General features: G+C 40.8%; 1 protein-coding gene across 3 annotated transcripts in view; it reads left to right on the forward strand.

Moving 5' to 3' along the window:
* The first annotated feature begins 138 nt into the window (after positions 1–138).
* The window catches only part of SLC24A2 (solute carrier family 24 member 2), a 248,656-nt gene continuing 224,013 nt past the window's right edge, over positions 139–24,781 (forward strand). For all 3 annotated transcript variants that reach the window (XM_036855857.1, XM_036855858.1, XM_036855859.1), the window contains exons 1-2: positions 139–272; positions 2,143–3,229. In XM_036855857.1, the coding sequence (XP_036711752.1) occupies positions 2,297–3,229 (933 nt within the window). In that variant the 5' untranslated portion in view covers positions 139–272; positions 2,143–2,296. The remainder of the gene's footprint in view (positions 273–2,142; positions 3,230–24,781) is intronic.

Raw genomic sequence — 24,781 nt, forward strand, 5'->3', positions numbered from 1 at the left:
AGCGCGGGAGCAGAGCGCCCTGCGGCCACGCTCCCCGCGCGGAGGCGAGAGGGAGGGGCCGGAGGGGGCCCGGCAGCACCAGAGGCGGCGCGCGGGGCTCGCGGCGGCTCAGTCTCCTCCCCAGCCCAGCCCCGGACGGCGAGAGCGGCGGCGAGTGCGAGCCGCAGCCCGGGCCTCGGAGCGAGGAGGCGGAGGGCCGGAGAAAGCGGAGGACCGGAGCGGCGGGCCGCGCTCGGGCCCCCGCCGTGTGCGCGTCCTCCTGGCGGATCCCGGTAAGTGCGGGCGGTCGAGCCCAGGCCAGCCGCCAGGCTTGGTGGCCGCAGTGGTCGTTGTCTCCGGATCCCGGTTGCGCGCATCCCGCTGCAGGCTCACAGGTAGCTCTGCGGTGGACGTGGTGCCCCAGGCCCCGAAAGGAGTTAGCCAACTCTCTCCGCTCCCGGGCGGGGTTTCCGAGTCCCGACTTCTCCCACCCCAACTGCCCCTGCTTCCGGCTCGGGGTAGGGGGCGCGGGGCAGGGCCTGCAGTCGGGGAAGGCGCAAAGAGGGACGCTCCCCTTCCCCACCTACTCACCAACGATTCGGGAAGATGCCGGCCAAGCCCCTCCTCAAACTGCATCGCAGCCTCTGGCTCGCTAGTGGGGCGTCTGTCCTTCAGTTTTATTTTCCTATGAGCCCACCAGGGAAAGTTTGGGACCACACACGGCAAAGTTGGGGCGCGGCTGGGGGTGCACTTCGCCGGCGGAGCGGTGGGTTTTGCAGGTCGAGCCCGGCTCAGGCTGGAGTCGATAGCGCACCCTGGGAGTTGAGTCCGTCCCTGCCTTTTGCCCCGGCCCAGCATTGTGACAATCCCCTGAGCGCAGTGAGTCGCTTAATCGTTCACGCTAGGCATAGACATCTGCCAGGCCAGCCGGGAATCTCTGTGCTGGGTTAGGTTTATCTCAGGAGTAACAGCATCTCAGCCTGGTTTGACTTGGGCTCCCTCTGCAAACCTGAGTTCCAGCTAATCTCAGTGTGTCACTGGCGTGTGTTTAATTAGCTTATTTTACACCTGAGATGATCTCAGCGAATGCCTCTAAAATGAAATCGTTGATACAAGAAAAAACCAAAACCCCAAAACAAAACTGTTTTTTAAAGAAAATTAAAAAGGGGAACCTTCAGAATATCCGCTGTCATGTGTGGATATTTTACCCTTCTCTGTGGAGACAGAGAATGAAAACTGCTTGGGTATCTTAACCTACTAGAGAGTCAGTGTCAGGGCTATTTTTGGCAGATTTTGTGGACAGAGGTATCACTGCAACTTGCATATTGTTTATGAAATACACATTTGATGTCTTGAAATAGCCTACTTGATAGAAGTTGTTTGGTTTACTAAGTTGTCTATTTTAAATACGACTAAAGGTTGTTTTTTAAAATAAGCTTTAGCTGAATACAATATCTAGATATTTAGGGAAGACAGTTTGTTCATGTCATCAGAACATTCTTTTGTAAACTTAAATTTTTAAAGGGCTACTTTTCTGCATTTGCTATAGGAGGGGCTTTCCATGAAAAATAGGATCCTGAGATCTTTATGTGTGCAGGAAAAGAGTGCTGTCTCCTCCAACACTCAGCCCTTTCCAAGTGATAGATTAATCAGAAAAGTGTGCCTGCAACTGGAATTATATAATTGGACCAAAAGAAAAGACAGTGGTTTTGGTTGTCAAATACGTAGATAATTCTAAAGGAAGTGATACCTTTTTTAGCCCTGGGAGGTTATTTGTTACATGAGTTAAGGTGGGATAAACATAGATTTTCATCTACATCTATAAATTTTTGTATTTAACAGACACAAATACATAGTCTACGTCTAACATTGGATTTACCAAAATGTTTGCCTTTGTACATACACTATCATAAGTGCCTAATATGTGTCACGTCCCACTGTTAATGCTTCATGTATTTTAACTCATCCTCAAAGCAGCACTTGGTGGTAGGTGCTATAATTGTCCTAATTTTTGAAATGGGGAAACTGAGGCACAGAAGAATTAAGGAACTTAACCCAAGGTCACATGGCTATTGGATAGGATTTTTTCATATCTGCCAAGTTGTTTTGTAAAAAAGACATGATTTTACGATTCACATGTCCTTGTTTTTATTTTTATTTAAGCATAAATGTTGAAAATATTTCGTGTGAAGCCTAAGAATCCCTGATTGTGGAAGCACCCACAAGCACTGTTAACTGTAAAGTGAGGAAAAGTATGAAAGAACCATCTGGCTGAGTATACAATTTGAAGACCACCACATCCACCAGAAGACCCAGGATGGATCTGCACCAAAGCACCACCACCATCTCTTTCCTTGAGAAATGGTGTTCAGATAACTCACCGTCTGGCTGCAGGAGACATTATAATGTCAGAAAAAAACTGAAGTTGATTCGAATCTTAGGCCTTTTCATGGGCCTGGTAGCCATTAGCACTGTTCCATTTTCAATCAGTGCCTTTTCTGAGACAGAGACACAGAGCACAGGGGAGGCCAGTGGTGCAAGTGGCCCCAGGGTAGCACACGATTACCGTCAAAGAACTCTCTTAGATTTAAATGACAAGATTCGAGATTATACTCCACAGCCACCTGTTTCTCAGGAAGGCAAATCTGAGAATAGTACAGATCATGCCCAAGGAGACTACCCAAGAGACATCTTTTCCCTCAAGCAGCGAAGAAAAGGTGCCATCATTCTCCATGTCATTGGAATGATCTACATGTTCATAGCCTTAGCCATTGTCTGCGATGAGTTCTTTGTTCCCTCTTTGACTGTCATCACTGAAAAACTGGGCATCTCTGATGATGTGGCTGGAGCCACCTTTATGGCTGCCGGGGGCTCAGCCCCAGAACTTTTCACATCTCTCATAGGGGTATTTATTGCTCACAGCAATGTTGGCATTGGCACAATCGTGGGCTCAGCGGTGTTCAATATCCTCTTTGTCATTGGCATGTGTGCTCTGTTTTCCAGAGAAATCTTAAACCTGACATGGTGGCCACTCTTTCGGGATGTGTCCTTCTACATCATTGACTTGATCATGCTGATCATATTTTTCCTGGATAACTTTATCATGTGGTGGGAAAGCTTGCTTCTCTTAACAGCTTACTTTGGCTATGTGGTTTTCATGAAATTCAACGTCCAAGTAGAAAGATGGGTGAAGCAAATGATACACCGCAACAAAGTCGTCAAGGTGACAGCACCAGAGGCCCAGGCAAAGGTTGGTGGTAGTGGTTGTTTATTTAATGTTTTCTTGACCATAGCTCTGAACTCTTATGTTTTTGAGATCTGCCACTTTTTAAATGGGATGGTGTTTGGGGCTGTAATGGATAGCAGGGTGCTTTATGCATTTCTTTGACAGCCAGACCAACGTGACAGTCGGAAAAATAATTTGGGGGGTATTCTGGGGAATGTCTACTAAGTTCTCAAGCTACTTGCCTCAGAGTAAAACATTTGTAAATATAGGTTACATAAGCTTCTCAGAGCAGACTCAGCAGTTATTTGTCTCTTATTTTCTTATTTTTGTGAGCCGTTTAATTTTCATGCGAAAGTGTGTGTGTGTGCCTTGCAAGTTGCAGGACTTTTTCTATTTAAATGAACATGTGACAGTTATCAAGAACCATCTCTTTAAAAGTGCTTAGCGAAGAAAGTTTGTTTGTGTCAGCAGAGCTGGACCTTTAAGTCAGCAGCCTAGGGCCTAGCAGGACTGGTCGTTAGAATGGGTCATGGCCATTCTTCTTGACCCACACAATAGTGCTTCAGACCCCTCTACCAGGCACCGATCGGGATCTGTGAAAGAGTCAGTGGCAAGCCATGCTGCCTGCCTCTGTAGCTCGAGGGCCCATTTTGCACGCCGTGATAAACATGACCCAAAATATTTTTTATGGTAGGATTTGAGGGAGTTTTAATGACATTTCAGTGGCCATCCTACCACTTAGGTAGCAAGCAAGTTGGTAAAGAGTTTAGAAGAAATCGATCTGCAAAAATATAGATTAATTATTAAAAGTAATCCATGGGCCACATCAATAAAATTTTCTGTTAAGTAGAGTAATGCAGTTCTGATCTATATCCTAACATTGGAATGTCATCTCAGAATGTGATTTTAAACAGTAAAACAAAATACATATGCAGACTTTTCATACTTGCATCTGGGGAAATTCTCATGTATGCAAAAAACAGATGTTGAGTGGAGGGTGAGATGTTTTGTCCAGAATGAAGAAAAAAATGATATTAATTTAGCATAATTCCTTTATGTTCAAGTTTGATGACCATCCATCATTTTTGTAGCAGCCGTGACACAGAAGCAAAGCACAGACAAAAAAACCACTAGTAATATTTCTATTTATTCCATGCAAAAAAGAAATGTTTTATACTGTGTTTTTTCTAACGTATCACTCAGTGTATGGTTGTTTGTTAGAAACTGTAGTAAAAAAAAAAAATCATGGCAAATAAGCATTCAGATGTGATACTGAGTCTGTATCCTTGAGGGCATAAGACAGGGTCATCACTGGAGCCCCGTCCCTGATCTAATTTTGTAGCCCAAAGGATGATCCCTCAAGCCATCTCCTCAAGACTGACTACAAGTTTGAGTGGTTTGCATTAGTCGTCTATGTGTGTATTCCAATTAGAATGCTGAACAGTTGCCAAGGGAAAGGCCTGTTTTTTAGAGGCAAGGGAATGATTTGGTGTTTTATAAATATCCTGGGCCCATCAAAGATAAAAAGTCTTTTTGAGAACTCAGTACTTTTTCGTTTTGTTATGCCTCAGTGGAACTTCATTAACTTAGGCACAGACTCGGCTAAAGGTTATGTTGGCAACGTGTATGAAAAAGGAATTTGCAGAGCAGTCCAATGGTGTATTGAAGATTGCAGGGGGATTTTGTCTTCTAATAGGGAGGGAGAAGCTGGTTTTGTGCATTTAGTAATAACTTTTAAAATATGGTTTACAGATGGCTTTTAATAAATTATAAGTCACTCATTAAATCAGCTCTTGCAGGATTTTTACCTACGATATTAGGTGACTGTCATGTCATTTTAATGGTAATTTAAAAGTCAATAACTTAGGCTGGCATTCCTTAAAGTTGTTACTCATATCCATAATTTTTGCTATGCTTAATATTGTGCATTTTTCAAATTTTGAAATTCTGGATTTACCTAATTAAAAAAGAAAGCAAATTATATTCATGACTATATCTCCTGTTTCTGATTTACCGCCAAAATATGTTCATTGTATTATTTTCCTTTGAGCACCGAATAGCTTTAGTTTATTTCACTTAATCATTATTATTTATTTTGTCATTCAGTAACTAGATTGAACTATAAATTATCATGGGACCAGAATTTTTTAACATAGCTAAGTCTTGTTCGGTATGCTGGAACACAGATATTTTTAGGTGGAACAGTACATGATGATGTGTGATTTCCTTTAGGAAATTTTACCTTGCCAATTTCACTTTTGAATAATTGTTGGAAAAAAATTTTGTCAGCAGTTGGTCTTTATCAGATGTCTGACTTCAGAATCTTATGGAGATTTTGCTCTCTAAGCGCTGAACATAAGGTGTCTCAAGGAGGGATGAGTCTTTGAGCTTGGCTGTCTTGTTCTCTCATCTGCAAAGTCGATTTCTGGCTGTGTACTCCACCTTTCCTACCTAAGTCAGTGCTTCTAACGTCATCAGAACACTCAGAAAAAGACCCCAAGCCAAAGGCGGCCCTCAGTGGAGTCTTCATAGAGAGGAATGTGCTGTACAAGAGTTTAGGAAGCAAAATACTAAGCATATTTTTAGGCAAAGCTACCTTATTGTCTTAATTGCACAATTATGGAACAGGGGAGTATGGGAAAGTGGAGGAAACATATTTTAGATATTTTTATACAAGTCATCAATGGTTCTTACTAAAAACTCATCAATTCTGCTGCGCTGCAGACAGTGAAATATCTTTGAAACTGCTTGCTTCATGGACCAGTTGAAAATCTTAATTTGGTTTCATTATTGATGATGGGGCAACTGTGGAGCATGAAAAAACAGAAAATACAAACATTTTTCTCATATTTAAAGTAATAGTTTCCCATTTTATTTAACTGTTCCACCTGGTGTTTGGTTTTTTAATTTGATATTTTTATTGCATCTTTTAGTGATAATATTATTGTTTAAAAAAATGTCGTGTAGTGTCATGACATGGTAAGGAGATCCTGGGCTTTGATTCAGGGAAAAAAGGTGTTAGCCCAGGTGTATAATAAGACTTGTGACCTCAGAGAAGTCACAGAAACTCACTGAGCCTCATTTTCCTAATTAGGAAAATGAAAATAATAATACCTACTTCATAAAGTTGGGAAAATTATTAAATGAAGAAATGAATGTTAAGCAGCTAACATAGTCCTTGGCAAATGTGGGTTGTTCAGTAAGTGTTAGTTCCTTTCCTTTCATCTTTTGTTCTTAAATGAAAAGTTAATCGGGATAAATTATTTCAAATTTGAGAATTTCAAAACATTCCTTGAAGATTGTAGTTCATGCCAGTGAATCACTGAGTTAAGCAGGCTGTTGTCTCCCTTAGGGGCATGTGATATTTGTCATATTATAATATTTATAAGCCTAATTTCATATACAGTGAACATATGCAGGGAAATATTATTATAAACTCCAAGGAAACCTTCAAATGCCTTTGTTGTCCTGAAAGTTTATTTTGTAGACTGTGGTTTAGAAATATCTATGCTAAGCAGAGATTTTTGTTTTAAGGGTATTTTTATTTATAAATGATTGGGACTATCTTCCAAAAACCTCTCCACAGCTGGTTAGGAATTAATTTGAATCCTGCAGGATGTGAAGCAGTGGAGTTTCAGGGCATCTGGCATGTTTTGCTGTGTGCCTGGCCTGCCTGCTGAGGTCCCCTAATCTGCTATGGTGCTAGGCTGTCATTGGCCTAGAAAGCAGCTGTCCATGGTATTTAACCTCTTCTTAGACTTGGCACTATAATCTGACACCAAGTCAGCCTAGTTCAAATGAAGGGAATGGTCTAAATGAAGATGCTTAAAGCTTGATAGTTGAAGGCAGGCTACTTAGTAATTTAGGTGTGCCTTGCTTTATTCATTTTGTGTGTTCCTGAAAGGTTGCTTGCCAACAGAGTGTTTGCAATGCAAATTGTTATTAATGATCATGGGAAAATCAAAATTGAAACAATATTATAAATATTCTTCATAAAGTGAAGTATTTCTGGTAAGATGCTAAACCATAAATAATTATATAAATACAAATGTATAGTCCCAAGCCTTCTTAAGGCAAAGAATATGTTATAAATTCAACCTTTGTTTCCCCTCCATACTAGTACGTAAATTAGTAAAATTAATGTACAGATTTCAAGGAAGTTAAGGTGAGATCGTCCTTATAGTGAGTAAGTATTACTTAATAGACTTGGAAACTCTCTGTCCTCAAAAGAAAGAAAATATAGGCACTAAAATTCTTAACTGACTAGATGCCTGTGATTGTAGCATTCTTTTGAGTTCCTGGCCCCAATTCAAACGTGTAGGGGTCGGGTAGGGGGTGCTTTCCTCAAAACACCAAGAAATTTTCGGACACCAGCAGGGTGTCCAAGAATTTAACTCAATTCTGACACTGTCCACCCAGAGAGAACATCAGTTTTCCACAAGTTAAGGGTTCAGTCCTACAGGACTGCCCCCACTCCCCATGCAGGTCACAAGTCCAGGTTGTTACCTGTAGTTCTGACCGACTGGCTGTAAGTCAGAGGTTCCAGTGACCCCTCCTCGGGTTCAATGAATTTGCCAGAGGATCTCTCAAAACTAAGAGAAACATTTCACTCACTAGGTCGCTGGTTTATTATACAAGGATATAACTCAGGAGCAGCTGGCTGGAAGAGATGCCTAGGGTGAGGCACGGGGAAAGGCATGGAGCTTCCGTGCCCTCTCCAGGCACCACTCTCCCAGCACCTCCAGGTGTTCACCAACTCTGAACTCTGCCATTTTGGGGGGTTTTATGGAGGCTTCATTATGTGGGCATGGTTGATTAAGTCATTGGCCACTGGCAATTGATTTGACCTCCAGCCCCTCTCTCCTCAGTCCCACCCTTTAATCACACAGTTGGCTCCATTGGCCAGCAGCCCCCATCCTTAGGTGCTTTCCTAAAGTTGCCTCATTAACATAACAAATGACACCTTTATCACTCTCCACACTTAGGAAATTCCAGGGGTTTTGAGAGCCACGAGCCCGAAACTGTGAACCAAGACCACATATATATGAGAAATATATTTTGGTCATCTGAATGACCAAATGTATATATTTCTCATAAATCACAGTATCACAAGTCTGTTTGTTGATCTAGGGATACAGCATGGTGCTATTTTCCTTGTTTTGTTTCCCTCTACTTATGTTAAAAGCAAACCCTTCAGTTACTGCGTATGATTCAAAGAGTGAAGGAGGCAGTTTGAGAGACTCAGAAAGCCCAGTGGATTTTAATACACAGAGGACAGATTGCCCATGGCTGTTCCCCTTGCTACTCTGGTTCCTCCAGCAAGAGATGACCTAAACTTTGTGAATCCTGGCAATGTTGAGAGCGAGGAGTTATCACCACTTCCCTTCCTGTCTCCTTTCTTCCTCTCTCCTTTTCGCCTCCCTTCTCCCCCTTTTTTTTCCCTTTTTTTCCTTTTTTTTCTTAGAACCAGATAATTTGTATTTTAACTTTAACAAGGAATGAGATTGTTAAGTTGCTCCAAGATGAGTCAAGAACATCTGTGTGGATTTGACTGGTTTAGTTTCTTCATTCTTTCATTTTCAGCCTCCTTTTGTTTTAGGTAAGTCTCTAGTAAACAGAATATAGGAGCATTTTGTTTAATTCAGTTTGACAATCATTATCTTTTAGCTGGAAAGTTTAGTTTATTTACATTTATTGTGATTACTATTACATTTGGATTCTTTTCTATCATGCTATTTTATACTTTCTATTTTTTATAACTTTTTCTTGCTTTTTTTTTGGATTGATTTTTTTCTAAATCTGCTTTTCCCATTAGTAGTTTGGAATTTATACATCCTATTTCTAGTCTTTTAGTGTTTACCCTAAAAATTTTAATGCATATATTTAACTCAACAGAGTGTAAAGCTAATATCTTTACACTCCTGCTAAACATCTTAAGGGTCTTAGAACGTTTTAACTCAGTCTCCTGTCCCCCAATGTAAATGATTTGAAGTCTACAATTTAAGTTCTACCTTGATGTTTTATAACAGCTTTATTGAGGTATAATCTTCACTTTTTAAATCCTACAAATTAGACATTATGCCATCAATGTTTTTAGATATATCCACATTTTTACCAGTTTTTCTCCTCATTTCTTTTCTCATATCAGACCTTTTCTCTATGACTTTTTCTTGTACTGACTTACATTCTTTATAAGTTCCTTTAGCAAGAATCTGTTAATAGTATCTGTTCCTGATTTTTATTTGCTTACAGATCTATTTTACTTTTGTTCTTGAAGGATAGCTTGGGTGGGTAGAAAGTTATTTTCTCATTCCACTTTGAAATAATAATTCCACTGTCTCTGACTTCCACTTTTGCCATTGAAAAGACTGCTGCTGGTGTGAATGTTGCTCCTTTGTAAGAAGTTTGTCTCTTCTCTTTGACTACTTTATAAGGTTTTCTCTTTGTTTTTGGTATTCAGCATTTTCCTGATGCCATGACAGATGTGATTTTCTCACTTAATTATCCCCTATTTGTGATTCATTAGACTTCCTGAATTTGAGGTTTAGTGCCTTCCACCAATTTGACCTCTACCTCATTCTTCCCATAATCTTCTAGAATTCTGATTGGATATATGTTATACCATCTCAAACTGTTCTTCATGTCTTTTAACTACTCATCTTTTTCTGTGTTCTTGCTGATCATTCCTTTATATCTGCTTTCTACTTTCTAATTTTCTCTTCAATTTTGTCTAACCTGCTCTGGTGCTCATCTGTTTAGTTTCTAATTGTAATTATTATATTTTTCATTTCTAGGTTTTGTGGCTCCTTTTCACCACTGTCAGGTTGATTTTCACTGTTTCTTCTTCTTCTCTTATTTAATGCCTTCTTTTATTTTTCTAAACATGTTAAGTATATTTATATTTATAATTCATAATTGGTATTTCTAGTGTTAGTATCCTTGCAGGTCTAGTTGTGTTGTTTTATGTTTCATGTGGGGTTGCTTTCTTATGTATTTAGTGATTTCTTTTAAAACTTTGAACTCATATTTCTTGGAACTTGACCTGTAGGGAGTCACTGAGGCCTGGGTTCTAAGTGTATCCCAACAGAGAGGACTTGTTTGCTCTTCTGTCAAGTTCCTGGGAGCCCAACCAACCTGGAACCATTCTAACCTAAATGTCTGACTTTTTTCTACCCATGTAGTGTGAATTCAGACTCCAAAGCCAGGAGCGAGGCTGTGCTTAGAAATTCTTAAGGGAGACTCTTTTTTCTTGCTCTTTTTTTCAGTACCACTCAAAACTAAGGCCAAAATAGGCACATTCTACTATTTCCCTTCGGTAGGCAGATTTTTTTTTCCTTATTCACCCACTAAGAGTGTCCACCCTTCAGGGTTTCTAGCTTCTTGGGAGTCGAGGCCCCTGAAGTACCCCCTCCCTATCAGGCCTCATGTTTGTAGCTTCTGCAATCCTAGTTTCTGACCACTGGGGAATGGCAAATACCTCAGAGGCAAAGCAACACAGACCCCTCTGGATTTGTGCTTAGTTGGTGTTCTAGGTTCTAAGAAATCCCTGCTTCCTCACTAATATAGTTGGGTAATTTTAAAATATATCAAAGAATATAATATCCAATAATTTGAGGTGTATATACTGAAAATGGTTTCTCTGAATGTTTAATCATCATATTGCCAAAAATTATGTTTTAGACTTTGGATTTGTCAAATGATAATGCATATAGCAAGGGATGCTAATATGTATTTTAATTGTATAATTTCAGAATGTTTAATATAGCCTGATGTTGTTATAAAGCTCCTTATCAACAGATCCTACCAATGGCAAATTTTGAGTCAAATCAAATGTAAAAGACAATTCTAACAGAAAGTTTAAATTGTAGATTTGCCTTTTAAATAATATTTTTACCAGATACTTAAAGTAATATATTCATTGTACAAGATTATAAAAACACATCAAAATACAAAAAAAAATTTAAATAGCCTATAATCTCTCCATTGCACCATCCAGAAATAACTATGAACATTTTTGCATTTATTCTTCCAGACTTTCACTCACACACACACACTCACACACACATGCACATATGTACCTATATATCTAAATAAGTTTGAATGATATTGGATATGCACAACTTTAAACTTATATTGAATATATACCATTTTAACTTTTTAACTTGGTTTATTATGAGCATTTCCTCAGATCATTAACTGTTTTTCAAAACTGTTATTCACTGTTTAGCATTATCATAAAATAGAAAGTTATTTTCATATTATATTTCACTACTATAAAAAATGCTACAGCCAGCAGCCTTACACATGAATTTTTGATTTTGGAGAAGCAGCAATTCTGGAACAAAGTTTATGAGCTTTTTAAAGTTTCTGCTAAGGTTGCTACATCCTTGGTAGTGTTGACTATTATCATTTTTAATGTTTTCCAATTTCATAGGTGAAACAACATTACATTGTTTTAATTTGCATTTCTTTGATTAATTGGGAGGTTGAAAATATGTTTTTTGAGAATTCAGATTTTCATTTATAGATTGCCAATTTCCTATGTGTCTTTTGCGTCATTTTTAAAGTTTGCTGTGATGACTCAAAAATCTCTTAAAAACATATGCTGAGAAACCCTAACTTTAGCTCTCATACTTCCCCACATTTCCACACCTAAATCAAGGCAGGAAGTTGTTGCAATTTTTGTTTTAAAGGATGAATTATTCTAAAGAAGGAGGCCTTGTGACCCAGGAGTTAAGAAATGATGTTCCCAAGGGACAGGGTGTGCCCCCAGCCACGTGACTTTGGTGGATCCTGTACGTCCTAGGACCCTATCTCCAAATCTGGAAAATGGGAGATTTGACCCACATGACCTAAAAGATTACTTTAGCTTGTCATTTCTGTCCTCAGAGGCTCTCATCCTTACTATGTGGAATACTCTAACCATGCCAAACTAAAATCTAACACATTTCCCTAAAACAGAAGACCAGATTCTCACCATACCCACAGCAGCAAACTCTTTTCCTAACCCGGCTTACCTGTAGTATTTTCACTCAAATGATTTAATTGACTTGGCTAAACAGTAATTTTTGGTTAAGCATGCTTCGGGAGGAGGTTCTTCCATACAGACAGGAGAACAACTTGCACAGGAGAAAATCATTTAAAGTTTACTGAAGGACTCTACACCTCCTCAGCTTTGTGGCTTCTGGCAGTGGAAACCCTCAGTGGCAGCTGCACGTGTGTCCCTGGATCACTGGTCTCTGCTGGTCTCTCCAAAGTCGAGAGAAGAGAGAGATCTGAAAACTGGACGCGTGCTTAATACCACATCTTTACCACATCAACGTTTTGAAACAGATACTGTCTCCACTGGCAGATCAGGAACCTGAGGACCAGAAAACATAAATGATTGCCCAAGGTCCAAACTTAGTGGTAAACTGCATTTGAACTTGGGTCTGTCTGACTCCTAAATGCATGCTAGTTTTCTTGTTGCTTCCTACTGGACAGTTGGGAATAAAGACAAAGCAAACCTCCAAATTAGATGCACATTTCATATTAGGCTGTGTTAAGTCAGTGACTTTTAAATATTTTTTACCATGACCCCCACTAAAAAATATATTTTACATCTCAATTCAGTATATACACATACCCATGCACATACACATATATATGTATATGTTTACATATACATATAAAAATAAAATCAAAGTGTGAGGCATATATATATATAGTATTTTCTACTCTGTTAGAAATACTAGTTTCAACCCTAAAATAATTTCATGACCCACCAATGGATTGTGACCTAAGTTTTAAAAAATAGTATTTTTAGAAATTCCTTTTTCCTCCTTCTTCTTCTTAGTGGGGCTGCCCTTCAAGGCTATGCTAATTTACTGCACAAGGGCATCTGTCTGACCAAGGGGGCAAATAGGGACAGAAATCCAGACATCACTCTACTGGACAAGCTGTGTGCTTTGGTGTGGGACTGTGGCTGCCCAGGGGAAAGGGTGCCTTTTCTTAATTCCACAAAGGTGCCCTTTAAGCTGGTGGTGGCTTTGCTTCTTACCCCCTCTGGCTCTGACAGAGACTGATTGCAGGGTAAGGAAGGTGCAGGTCAAAGCATGATGTGCTCCCTGAGCCTCGACTCATCCTTGGTTCCCAGTGAGCTTGTCATCGGGTGGGAAAGAAATGTGGATGAAACAGGGAGATATGAAGTCAGAGAGAAGCAGAACCTTGACAAGAAGCCCAACGCTGCATTTCAATTAGGTTGGTTACCTTTTTATGAAGGATTGGATTTGTAAACCAAATGATGCAGTCGGTTCTTGTCCTGGTAAAAGCTGATGGATTTGGAAAGGGTCTGGGCACCAGACTATATTAATGCCATGTTTACAGCTTTAAAGGATGCACTCAGAAACCTGCACTGGCAGGAACCAAGCCTGGAGAGATGGAGTTCCTTTCATCCCACACACTGGCCGTCTAACCCTAGTCCAGGTACTTTGCCCCAAGTGTCTCCTCTGAAAATGAAGGGGCTAGTTTATCTCCAGGGTCCCCACCAGCTCTGATAATTCTGTGCCTCTCTGTTAATGGGAAAGAAACAAATATATGTCCCTAATTATGGACTGACCAACAGAAGAGGTGGTCAGGTAATGAAGCCCTGAACTTACCGCCTTCAGAGTGCTTTTCCAGTTAAGAAGACCAGTTAAAGGAGATTAGTTCCTTTGAAGGGGTAATGCAGGCTTCTTCACCTGTCCATAGGACATTCTTAGAAAGGGTCAAAGTTGCTGGTACTCTGTACTTTCTCTTTTACTGCTTGATGAACATTGAGCTGGGCAAGCAGGTTGCAAGTAGAAATACAGGTTTGCCCTTCAGCAGCCCCATTCCTCCGACTTAAACTGTCATCTCTTGCCCTAACCACTTGTAGGCTAAGTCAGTTTTATTTTTCCCTGTCACCTAATAGCAATGAAAAAGATGTTGAGCCACTTCTATTATTTTAGGCACGCGGTAGGCACTGAGTATTGGTGCATGTGTTCTAGGAACCTGTGACTTTGTTTCCTGAGAGGGAGGATGACGTTTAAGGGTTAACACAATAAAATTATTATTTAAGACTGAGATAGAGTGTGACCCTCCTTGCTGTGTGATCTTGGGCAAGTTACTGAACCTCTCTGGGCTTATGTTTGTTTATCCATAAATTAAGAAAAAATAATAGCCTTTCCCTCAGAGAAAGGCTGTGAATTTTGATGCAATCACACAGGAAAAGTGATTAGCAGAATACGGTCCCACTCACCCACGTATATTCTACTCCTGGTCTCTTTTCCTCTGAGTCCCTCCCATGTGCTGTTAGCCTGCCCTCCTGTCATTTCAGGACCGTGCCTCACTCCCTAGGTCCTCTTCTCTCTGCCTCCCAAGCAGCCAGATGAAGGAGCAATTCCCCAACTAATCCCTAACTAATAGTCAAATCCCCAGTGTTTGGACTTGAACCTGCTTTCCCTCTGTTCTTGCAGAGGATTAGGAGAGAAGTAGTTTCCCTGTTGTGAAACTGAACCTTGCTCAACCACGAAGTTCTCTCGAGGTCCCCTGTCACTGCCCTGTAAATGTATTTACTCTTTTCTTGTATACATCATCAATGTTTAATCTTAGCTTGTCATATCTCCATCCAGTCGTGGCTGGGCCTTATGTTGGTTTGCCAGCATCTGTGTTTTCTACCTTGGATCAAATCACTCCCTTTGACTCAGGAACTAACCAATCCCACCTGCAGTATTTGGTGTCTCGCTTGGTATCTAGGGTAGAAGGGAAAAGGGCACTGAATACCCTTCGGGAATTGATAATGGTGGTGATGAGTGTTCACGATAAAAAGTCTGGGCCTGAATCATTCATAAAACATAGTTGCTTATGTATTAAAGTCAAGGAGCAAACAACAAATATCTGACTTGAGAAACAGAATTCATTAGACATTCTCCAGTCTCCTCAGGTTGGAAGTGTGGCTGTCAGGGCAGGTAAGGGCCGTCAGTTCTAAAGGCCAGATCACTCCAGCTGCGGCCTCGAAGTAGCTCTCCTTACCGTGTAGCATTATGTAGTGTTTCTCTCTATTGACTTTTTTTTTAAGGTTTTCTTTTATTTATTTATTTATTTATTTTATTTATTTTTGGCTGTGTTGGGTCTTCGTTGCTGCGCGTGGGCTTTCTCTAGTTGCGGCGAGCGGGGGCTACTCTTCGTTGCGGTGCGTGGGCTTCTCATTGCGGTGGCTTCTCTTGTTGCAGAGCACGGGCTCTAGGCACGTGGGCTCAGTAGTTGTGGCGCACGGGCTTAGTTACTCCATGGTATGTGGGATCTTCCCGGACCAGGGCTCGAACCCATGCCCCCTGCATTGGCAGGCGGATTCTTAACCACTGCGCTATCAGGGAAGTCCTCTATTGACTTTTTTATAACAGTTTTTTTGAGATATAATTCACTTATCATAGAATTCACTGGTTTTGCATATATTCAGAGTTGTAAAATCATCACCACTATTTTTAGAACATGTTCATCACCACCAAAAAGAAACCTGTATCTATTAATAATCACTCCTCATCCCTCTTTCCGTCCCCATCCCTGGTAGCCACCAATCTTCTTTCTGTTGCTATAGATTTGCCTGTTGTGGACATTTCAGATCAATGGGAATCATACAGTATGTGGCCTTTTGTGTCTGGCTTCTTTCAGTTAACATAATGTTTTCAAAGTTCATCCATGTTGTTGCCTTTTTATGGCCAAATATTCCATTGTATGGATATACTATATTTTGTTTATCCATTCATCAGCTGATGGACATTTGGGTTACTTCCACTTTTTGGCCATTATAAGTAATGCTGCTATGAACATTTGCTTACAAGTTTTTGTGTGGATATATGTTTTCAATTCTCTTTGGTATACACTTAGGAGTAGAATTGCTGGGTCATATGCTCACCATATGTTTAACATTTTAAGGAACTGCCAAGCTGTTCTCCAAAGTGTCTGTACTATTTTGCATTCCTACCAGCAAGGTATGAAGGTTCCAATTTCTCTACATCTTTGCCAACATTTGCTATTATATGTCTTTTTGATTATAGCCACCCTAGTGGATGTGGCGTAGTATCTCATTGTGATTTTGATTTGCATTTTCTTGAAGGATGATGATGTTGAACATCTTTTCCTGAGCTTATTGGCTACTTGTATATCTTCTTTGAAGATATGTCTGTTCAAATCCTTTGCCCACTTAAAAATTGGGTTATTTGCCTTACTGTTGAATTTAAGAGTTCTTTATATATTCTGGGGGCAAGAACATATATATGATTTGCAAATATCTTCTGTTCTGTGGAATAAGGAATATGCTCCATAGATGGGACAGCTCCTCGACTGGGACTGGGTCTCCAAGCTGTTCCCTATTGTTCTCTAGGCATCTACTTATACCTAGAGTGATTTGGAACCTTTGGATCAACCCTAAAGCTGCCTGTTTCCTTGAGTTGGTCTTGGAAAGCTTGATCCCCTTGAAGCTAAGGACTGGAGGAAGATTTAGGGGTTGTTTGAGGTTCAGGACTTATTGATTATAGAGAACCTGGGAACGTGAATCTACTTGAACATTGGACCCAGGATGTTTGTTGTCTGGTTGCTACATCACCCTTTTTAACCTACTCCTGATTCTTCTCTGTATTACCTAAGAGAGTGTCTTGTCATCAAATCCCTTTCCTTACGTATTATCCAGAAGCGTTGTCAAGAAAGCGGTTGGATCACAGTCCTTCTTTCCCAGATGTGAACTTCGCCCATGTTGCTGTTTGAACCTTGGCACTTAGCTTTATACATCTTGGCTGTGGGCCAATCCTGCCCATCTACCCACTCTGTCCCAAAACATATAACCTCTCCCACTCCAGGTCCTAGGAACATTTGCATCCATTTTGAACAAAGATTTGTAAGTATATGGAGCTACATACAGTAAATAATAACAATACTAGTAATGATCTACTCTGTCATTGCCTGGCATGAACAGTAATTGCACAAACCTAATTAATGAGCACACTCCGAGGGTAAAGAGAACTTAGCCACGTGATCCTGCTGTGTACAAAAATGCACAATTGGTTCAAAGCTCCAGTGGTTTCCAAGGGGTTCAGGAAACATCCTCTCTCTTGCTGCTAGCTTGCGACAGCTGCACAGGGACCAGTGGTGGGGTGGATGGAGTTTGGGGGCCCTGAACAAGAGGCTGATTTATTTAAATAGGTTCAGATGTGCCAGGCTGCTCGTTTGGTGCTTACTTTGAAGGGCCATTACAAATCTGCTGTTTCCTGCTGCCTTTTATTTTAAGTTCAACTAAGTGGATAGCCACAAACAGCTCTGACCTTGAAAGTCTAAGTGAAGGTGAGAAGTGAGAACAGGCTTTGGAAACATATGTTTTGGCGTCTTAATGCTCTGCAAGTCACAGACACTTAAGAAAAATAAATAGAATCGGATAAGATAGTGTTACGCTTTAGGAGGAAGAATTTAAATGCCCTGGGAAGTATCACCACATGCTTCACTGGTGCATAATCATCAAGCACGCTAAAAATTAATCCAACTGTCTCATTTCACTGCGTGGCTCTGGGAGACCAGCCCCAAATGAGTGGTATCGCCAGTGACATTCAGCATATAATCACCTTGGATCGCAGCCTCCGCCGAGCACCTCTCCTGAGCGCTGCTTCCTGTCTCTCAGCAGCCCCAATACATGCTTTTGGTTATTTGTTTTTAGTAAAACTGCTTAGAGTCTTATACGACTATTTCCGTTCAGGTTCTTGCAAATGTGGATCACAGTTGTGCAAATGTGGTACCTGTAGTTGAATAGCTTGTATTGGATATGATCATCGTGGGGCTTCTTATTAAAATTCTTAAAGTCCTAGAGTTGGGCTATAGAGGTTTAAAGAGGTTTTTTAAAGCCACCTGAAAAAAATAATATTAAGTATTTTGTGATGTGCTGTGAACTCCCCTTCTCTCTTTTTTAACCTTAACCTAACCAGTCCAGGAATAAAAAAAATGCTTGTCCGAGACTCTTTCTGACTCACTCTTTAACTCATTGTTAAATTTTAGTTTCTGTACACCAATTTAAATATTTTTATGTTCCTACTCCCTTATTAAATGCTGACATTTTATGAGTTATATGTGTTTATCTGTCCCCAACTTTCTACATCAAGAAATGGGAGCAGGTGGCTTTCTTCCCTTGTCTCATAAGATAGTGTGGTAACTAATGAGGGGATATCTGAGCTCTCATTCAAATGAAACCACAGACACGAAGAGACAGCGGCAAGTGCTGAGTGAGAATATTAGAAAATAGGATTAGAGTGGTTTCAAGCACATTTGTAGTGTGGGGTTCAAGTAAATTGTCTTTATATAAAGGATTGCTCGAATGTGAATATCCTGAAAAAATGTTCATGTAGTCAGCTTGAGAGATTAATAAAGCACTTTCTGGCAATCTGTATTTGCATATAATTGCAATCCCATAAACTTCCATTTATCTGGAAGTCCAATATCCAGATGTCCAGAACAGAACCAAGATCCAAAGTCCAGACGACTTTTGAACAGCCAAATAGATGCTAGAAGATCAGTGTTCAAAGTTCAGGCACTTAATCATACAATTTCTTAGACTCTTTATAAGAGTCTGTTTACTTTGATCATATACAAAATTCAAATAAATTAGGTTACCTCGTTTTCCAGCCCATAAAGAATTTAGAAGCAACAAATGTGATCTGTTTGGAGCAGGGGTTGGGCAGAGTTCTGAGTTGGGGTAGACTCCTGTGTGCACAGTGATGGCCAGGTCTGCTACTGGCCTATTCAGTGTCTCTAAGCAGTTTACAAAAGGCTCCCTGCTCTGAGTAGACCAGTTAGAAAAGGCACACACACCCCTCAAGTGTGGACAGCTCTATAGGTACAGGACGTGATGAGCAGAAGACACAGTGCAAAGAGAAAGGTGCCATCTCCTCTGGGTAGGCAGATACAGTGCCCACCAGAACTCCTGGCATGGTGGGGTGCACAGGGTCCACTTACCCTGCGGCCATGTGGCTGTGGGCGGTACACATATACAAGGCGTGTGCTGCCCCGTAGATCCCATCAGTATGACAGCCAGTGGCAACAAGAATCAGAAGAACTCTAAAACCATACGACAGTATATCTATCTGGGGTAACTGCAGGTTCAAAACAGAGTGCTTCACTTTCTCGTGGCGCCCATGGACGTGAAAGTGATACGACAATTAACGTTGATAATACCCACAGAAACACTGAGAGAGTCTAAATCATGTTCAGTGTGCCTTGTGCTAGAGGCAGTGGCACTTTCGAGACAGGCTGTAGGTGGGAGAGGAGTGACCTACATATTTGCATAGCTGGTGGCATGACCCAGGCTGGCGATGATGGTGGCCTGGCCAGTGTGGTCACAACAGAGGCAGGGAGAAGTGGTCAGATTCTGGACCTCTCTTGAGGGTAGAGCTAACAGCATTTGCTGATGGATTAGATGCAGGGTGTGATAAAAAGAGAGAGATCAAAGGTGACACCAAAATTTTTGGCCTAAGTAACTGGACGAGTGGAACTGCCATTCACTGAGATGGGAAGACTTCACGGGAGCAGGTTTCAAGTGGAAGATAGAGTTAAATTTTGGATTTAAGTTTGTGATCTAAATGGTTAAGGTAAACATCTAAATGGGGATGTTGAGTAGGCAGTTGGAGATGAGTCCAGAATTCAGACTAGAAATACAGGTTCAGAAATCATAAGACTCTAGATAGTATGTGAAGCCATGAACTGAATAAAGTCACCTGGGAGTGAGTGTAGATAAAGAGAAGAGGTTGAAGGTTGAGTCCTGAGGTTTATAGCATTGAGACGGGAGAAAAATGAGGAAGAGCCAGCAAAGGAGCCTGAGAAGTGGTAGCTACTGAGGAAATAAGAAAACCTGGAGAATGAGGAAGCCAGGTGAAGAAAGCATTTCAAAGAAAAGAGAGTGATTGCATCAATTGGTGACCAAGTAGGGAGAAGACAGAGAATTGAACATCAGATTTAGCCACGAGGAAGGTCATTGGTCATTTGACAAGACCAGTTTTGGTCGAGTGAGTAGGGTGAAAACCAGGGTAAAGTGGGTTCAAGGAATGGGAAAGTGGGAATTAGAGATACCTGTAAAGGGAAACAAACAAATGGGTGCAAGGCAAGAGAAAATGTAGGGTCAAGAGTTTTTTTAAGTGGAAGAAAGAATAGCACATTTGTGTGGTAATGGGAATGACACAGCAAAAGAGGGAGAGTTGACGATGCAAAGAGGGGAGAATTGCTGTGGTAATGTCCCTGAGTAAGTGGGGAAGGGGTGGGAGATTCTGGGTACAGATGGAAGGGTTGGCTTGGATGGGCACCACCTAGTAAGGGGTGAAGACAGGTAACGGTACGGCTGCAGGTAATGGGTGAGTGTGTTGGAGGGATTTGTGAAAGCTCTCTTTTTGTTTCTGTTTTCTCAGTAAAATCGGAAGCAACAGGGTTCCAAAATTCGATTGAAAAATGCTCTGATGAGTAATAAAAATCATCTGTCGATCACACCGACATTCAGCAAAATGAAGTTGTGTGGTTCAGACTGAAGTACAAAAATCTGTCCTGCTTGGGAAGCCAAGAAGCAGAGTGATAAATATTAACCCATCGTATTTTAAAAGACCATGTTATTTTTTTAACAACAGGATATAGCAGGGCGTTTATCTGCAGTTCAGTAACCTAAAGGGTGACTTTCTCACTCCCTCAGGAGCCCGAGCTATGCCAGTACATGGTTTATGGTAAAAACATAGAAGTCAACGAAATATAAGCTTCGTCAGGAGAGGAATTTTTGTTCACACATGAATCCCTACTACCTAGAAGAGTACCTTCTAGGTAATTGTATATGTTTATTGAGCACCAAATATAGGTGCTCAGTAAACAATTACTGAATGAATGATTGATGCCAAACCAAGGGCAACCAAAGTATTTTTCACTTAAAAGGATAGTTACCAATTGCTTTAAGTGATCAGTTTCCACATTTTCAGTTTTTCATCTTTCAAGTGAGAGTGTCCATATGGCTGCATTGCTGCCTTTTTCTCCAAACTCTTTATTCTTGAGAACTGACTGCAGAATATTGCTTATAGCTCTGTTTTTATGGATAATTTCAGAGGCTTTTACTCCATAAATTCACTTTCCTGTTGAAAAGCCGGCAGAATCTCTGTGCAGAATGAAAATCTGCTCTCTGATCTTATCTGGTCCAATCTCATTATTAAATGGTTATGGAGATCATAGAGTTTAATGGGTAAAATGCCGGGCACCATCTGTTGGCAAGTTGGACACCTACACTGAGAAACCAGATATGGTCGTGGAATTTCAAAACAAGGTCCTCTGATATTTAAGTTATGCCAACTTGCTACCACATGGCAGGCATAGTAAGACTCAGAAGCTAAGTAAAACTGTTACGCTTTGTATTTCAGGTCTAGGTGCCTGTATGTAGTTGTGTTTTGTTTGACTTTCTTTCTTTTTTTTTTTTTTTTTAAATTTATTTATTGATTTATTTATTTTTGGCTGTGTTGGGTCTTCGTTTCTGCGCGAGGGCTTTCTCTAGTTGTGGCGAGCGGGGGCCACTCTTCATCGCTGTGCGTGGGCCTCTCACTGTCGTGGCCTCTCTTGTTGCGGAGCACAGGCTCCAGACGTGCAGGCTCAGTAGTTGTGGCTCATGGGCATAGTTGCTCTGCGGCATGTGGGATCTTCCCAGACCAGGGCTCGAACCCGTGTCCCCTGCATTGGCAGGCAGATTCTCAACCACTGCGCCACCAGGGAAGCCCTGACTTTCTCTATAAACAGTAGGACCTCAAAGTAGGCTCGTTGTTCTTGATTTCCTTGTGCTCAGCAAGATGAGCATCTTCACATAAATCAATAGGCTGCATACTGATTGCTGTGTAATCTTGACACAAAATAGCTGTGCAAGCACTTTTTGCACTCTATCCCAGGAGCCTCAGAGGAAAGGTGCATTGCAGCATGGGGTAAGCTACTGAGGGAAGGCAAAGAGATGATTTTACCTTAGTAGGACAAGAGGATGTATCTTAGTTGCAACTTGCCTGATTAGCAGGAATTACCGATGGACCCCAGTGATTGGTAAGGGATAAAATAACTTTGAGGTATTAGACTGTAGTGCTCTTTAAGAGGAATCACCTTCCTTACTACAAACAAACCAAACCTGACAAGGGTCTCCCATCCCCTTGGGCCCTCACGTTCACAACGCAACCCCACTGAACAACCTTCAAGGTACACACTACTCCCATTGGATGTTCTGGTCCCAAAGGCCGACAGAAGGAAACCATGCTTTCTTGTTCCTTTTTAGCAAGGAGAATTTATTTTCCAAATAATGTATATTCTAACTCTTAGGTTTGTTTTGTTTTTTCATTGAAGACTAATGGAAACGAACTAGGGAAGATCAGAATTTCATATGAAATAGTCCCAACTGCAAAGTCCAGAACAACTTTCTGACTGCCAACAGGTTACTTATGGTTGTTCTTTCCCTCCCTCTTCCAGAGGAGGGATTGGGTCATGTTCATGGGGACAAGCAAAGTGTGATGGGATCTGGGCAAGTTGATGGGCCCTCCCTGTGTCTGTCTTCTTCACCAACTTAGTTCAGGCAAAAGGCTGGACTTCATGTCCATGGCCGGGTCATAGGTTATTTTCTTTCATGCTCTGTAAACTAGTTCTTCCTTTTTGATATTGAAATTACCCTAATATAGACTCAGTGGTGAAATCTCTTCTCTGCAACTGAACTCAGACTGACACATCTCTCCCTCCTTCAGAGTGGGTGTGAGGGTTGGTATGTCAAGATCTTTACTGGGTTGTATGTGATTCTAAAAGACTAGGAAATCCCATTGGCTTATTGGGGTATTTGGGGTGTTTATTTCAATTCTGAGCTTCACCTTTTCTTCAAGCTATTTTTTAACTGTCAAGGGGATATTTCTGTTTTGTGTCCATTTTCTGATAAAGAAAAATAACCTTGTAGAATTTTAAGTGATCATTATTTGAAGCAAGAAGAAGAAGGAAGAGGAGGAGGAGAAGCAGAAGAAACCAAATAAAAGAAATTACTTTATAATTTTTTTCCTTTCTTCTTTGCAACTAAATTTATGAATCAGTGAAATTTTCTAATAAGTATTCATAATTTTTTAAATGCAGCCATATATTTTGCTGGCATGCTTAGTTTCATCCAAAACTCTTGAATTTATCAACATACAGTGTACTGAATGCAGGACAGATCCCGTGCTTGGCTCTTGGGGTACAGAGATAAATGAGACACAACCCTTGCCTTCAAGGAATTTACAATTTACCATCATTTGGCCAATCAGTTGTTTTAGTTGTGTGTTGGCAAATTGAATACATTGGCTCCAGAATTTTGAGGTAAACATTTCAGTTTTTTAGAGGCTGCAGTGGAAGCCTGGGGCATGGATTCCAAGCTCTAGTTTTATACATTTGTGATACCATTGCCCTCTCGCCCCACAGTCTCCCCTGAACTTCAGCATTTTCTAGGAGGACTTTAGAAAGGTGGTCTTTCTCTGCATGAAATGAACAGACTTAGGTCAATACCTCTTGCAAAGAGCCTAGTCTGAAATAAAACCAGATAAAATCTGGTTTTCTAGTTCCAGAATAATCTGGAACTCTAGTATAATCTTTAGTGCTTGCCAGAGATGAATTAGTTGTCACCTAATAACGTGCTTGCCCAAACTAAGAACGTAGCTGATCCGTGCTGTGCCTAGACTCCTGACCTGTGGAAACTAGGAGATAATAAATGGATGTTGTCGTGAGCCTCGACGTTTGTGACAGTTTGTTTTACTGCAGTAGAAAACTAATCCACTCATGATAGCAACAGGATATAAATAGCTATCCAAAAATGTGGGAATATCAATAGCTAGGCTTTGAGTATTTTCAAAAATCACCATAGAATATTTAAGCCCATGATTTTCCTCTTCTTGGAATCCCTTTGGAATTTTCTTTTTCTCTTTGTTTCTATAGTTTTTAAAAAAAACTCCTCTGCAGAAGGACACATCCATTTGTTTATGGATTTGTGCATCAAATGTTTATTACGTATCAGCTATGTATGTGCCTGGCACTCAGTGGGGCATTTGGAGGTACAATCTGACTGAAGCATGGTCATTGCACACCAGGAGCTCACACAGACATGAAAGCAGATCATCGCATACAGTTTGGATGCTCAAGTTTGAAGGTTATATCTGATGACACGGTGCAGAGAAAGCAGGTAGCATTTACCTCAGTGAATTTGCTGTGGGCAGGAGCCTGGCTCTCAGCCCAGTGGACTCATAACCCTGATTGTAATGGCCCATTGCAAAGGGATTGTCTCTCAGAGGTGGACTTGTATTGCCCAAGCTCATTAGGACTGCTGTCTATTAATACAAATCCAATTAGAGCCCATTAAAATACAATGAGAACTACATCTCTAAAATCGAAAGGAAAGCCCAAATCAACAAATCAGTGCCTTATTATCCCCCAGTAGACAAGTACTTGGAAAACCAAGTATCATAATCAGGGTGACAATCTGTTAATTTAAAATGAGGAATTAAACTGTCAAGTTGACTGATCTGACCATAGGCTCTGTATAGA

This window comes from Balaenoptera musculus, chromosome 6 (assembly GCF_009873245.2).
Source record: "Balaenoptera musculus isolate JJ_BM4_2016_0621 chromosome 6, mBalMus1.pri.v3, whole genome shotgun sequence".
NCBI classification, from domain to species: Eukaryota; Metazoa; Chordata; class Mammalia; order Artiodactyla; family Balaenopteridae; genus Balaenoptera; species Balaenoptera musculus.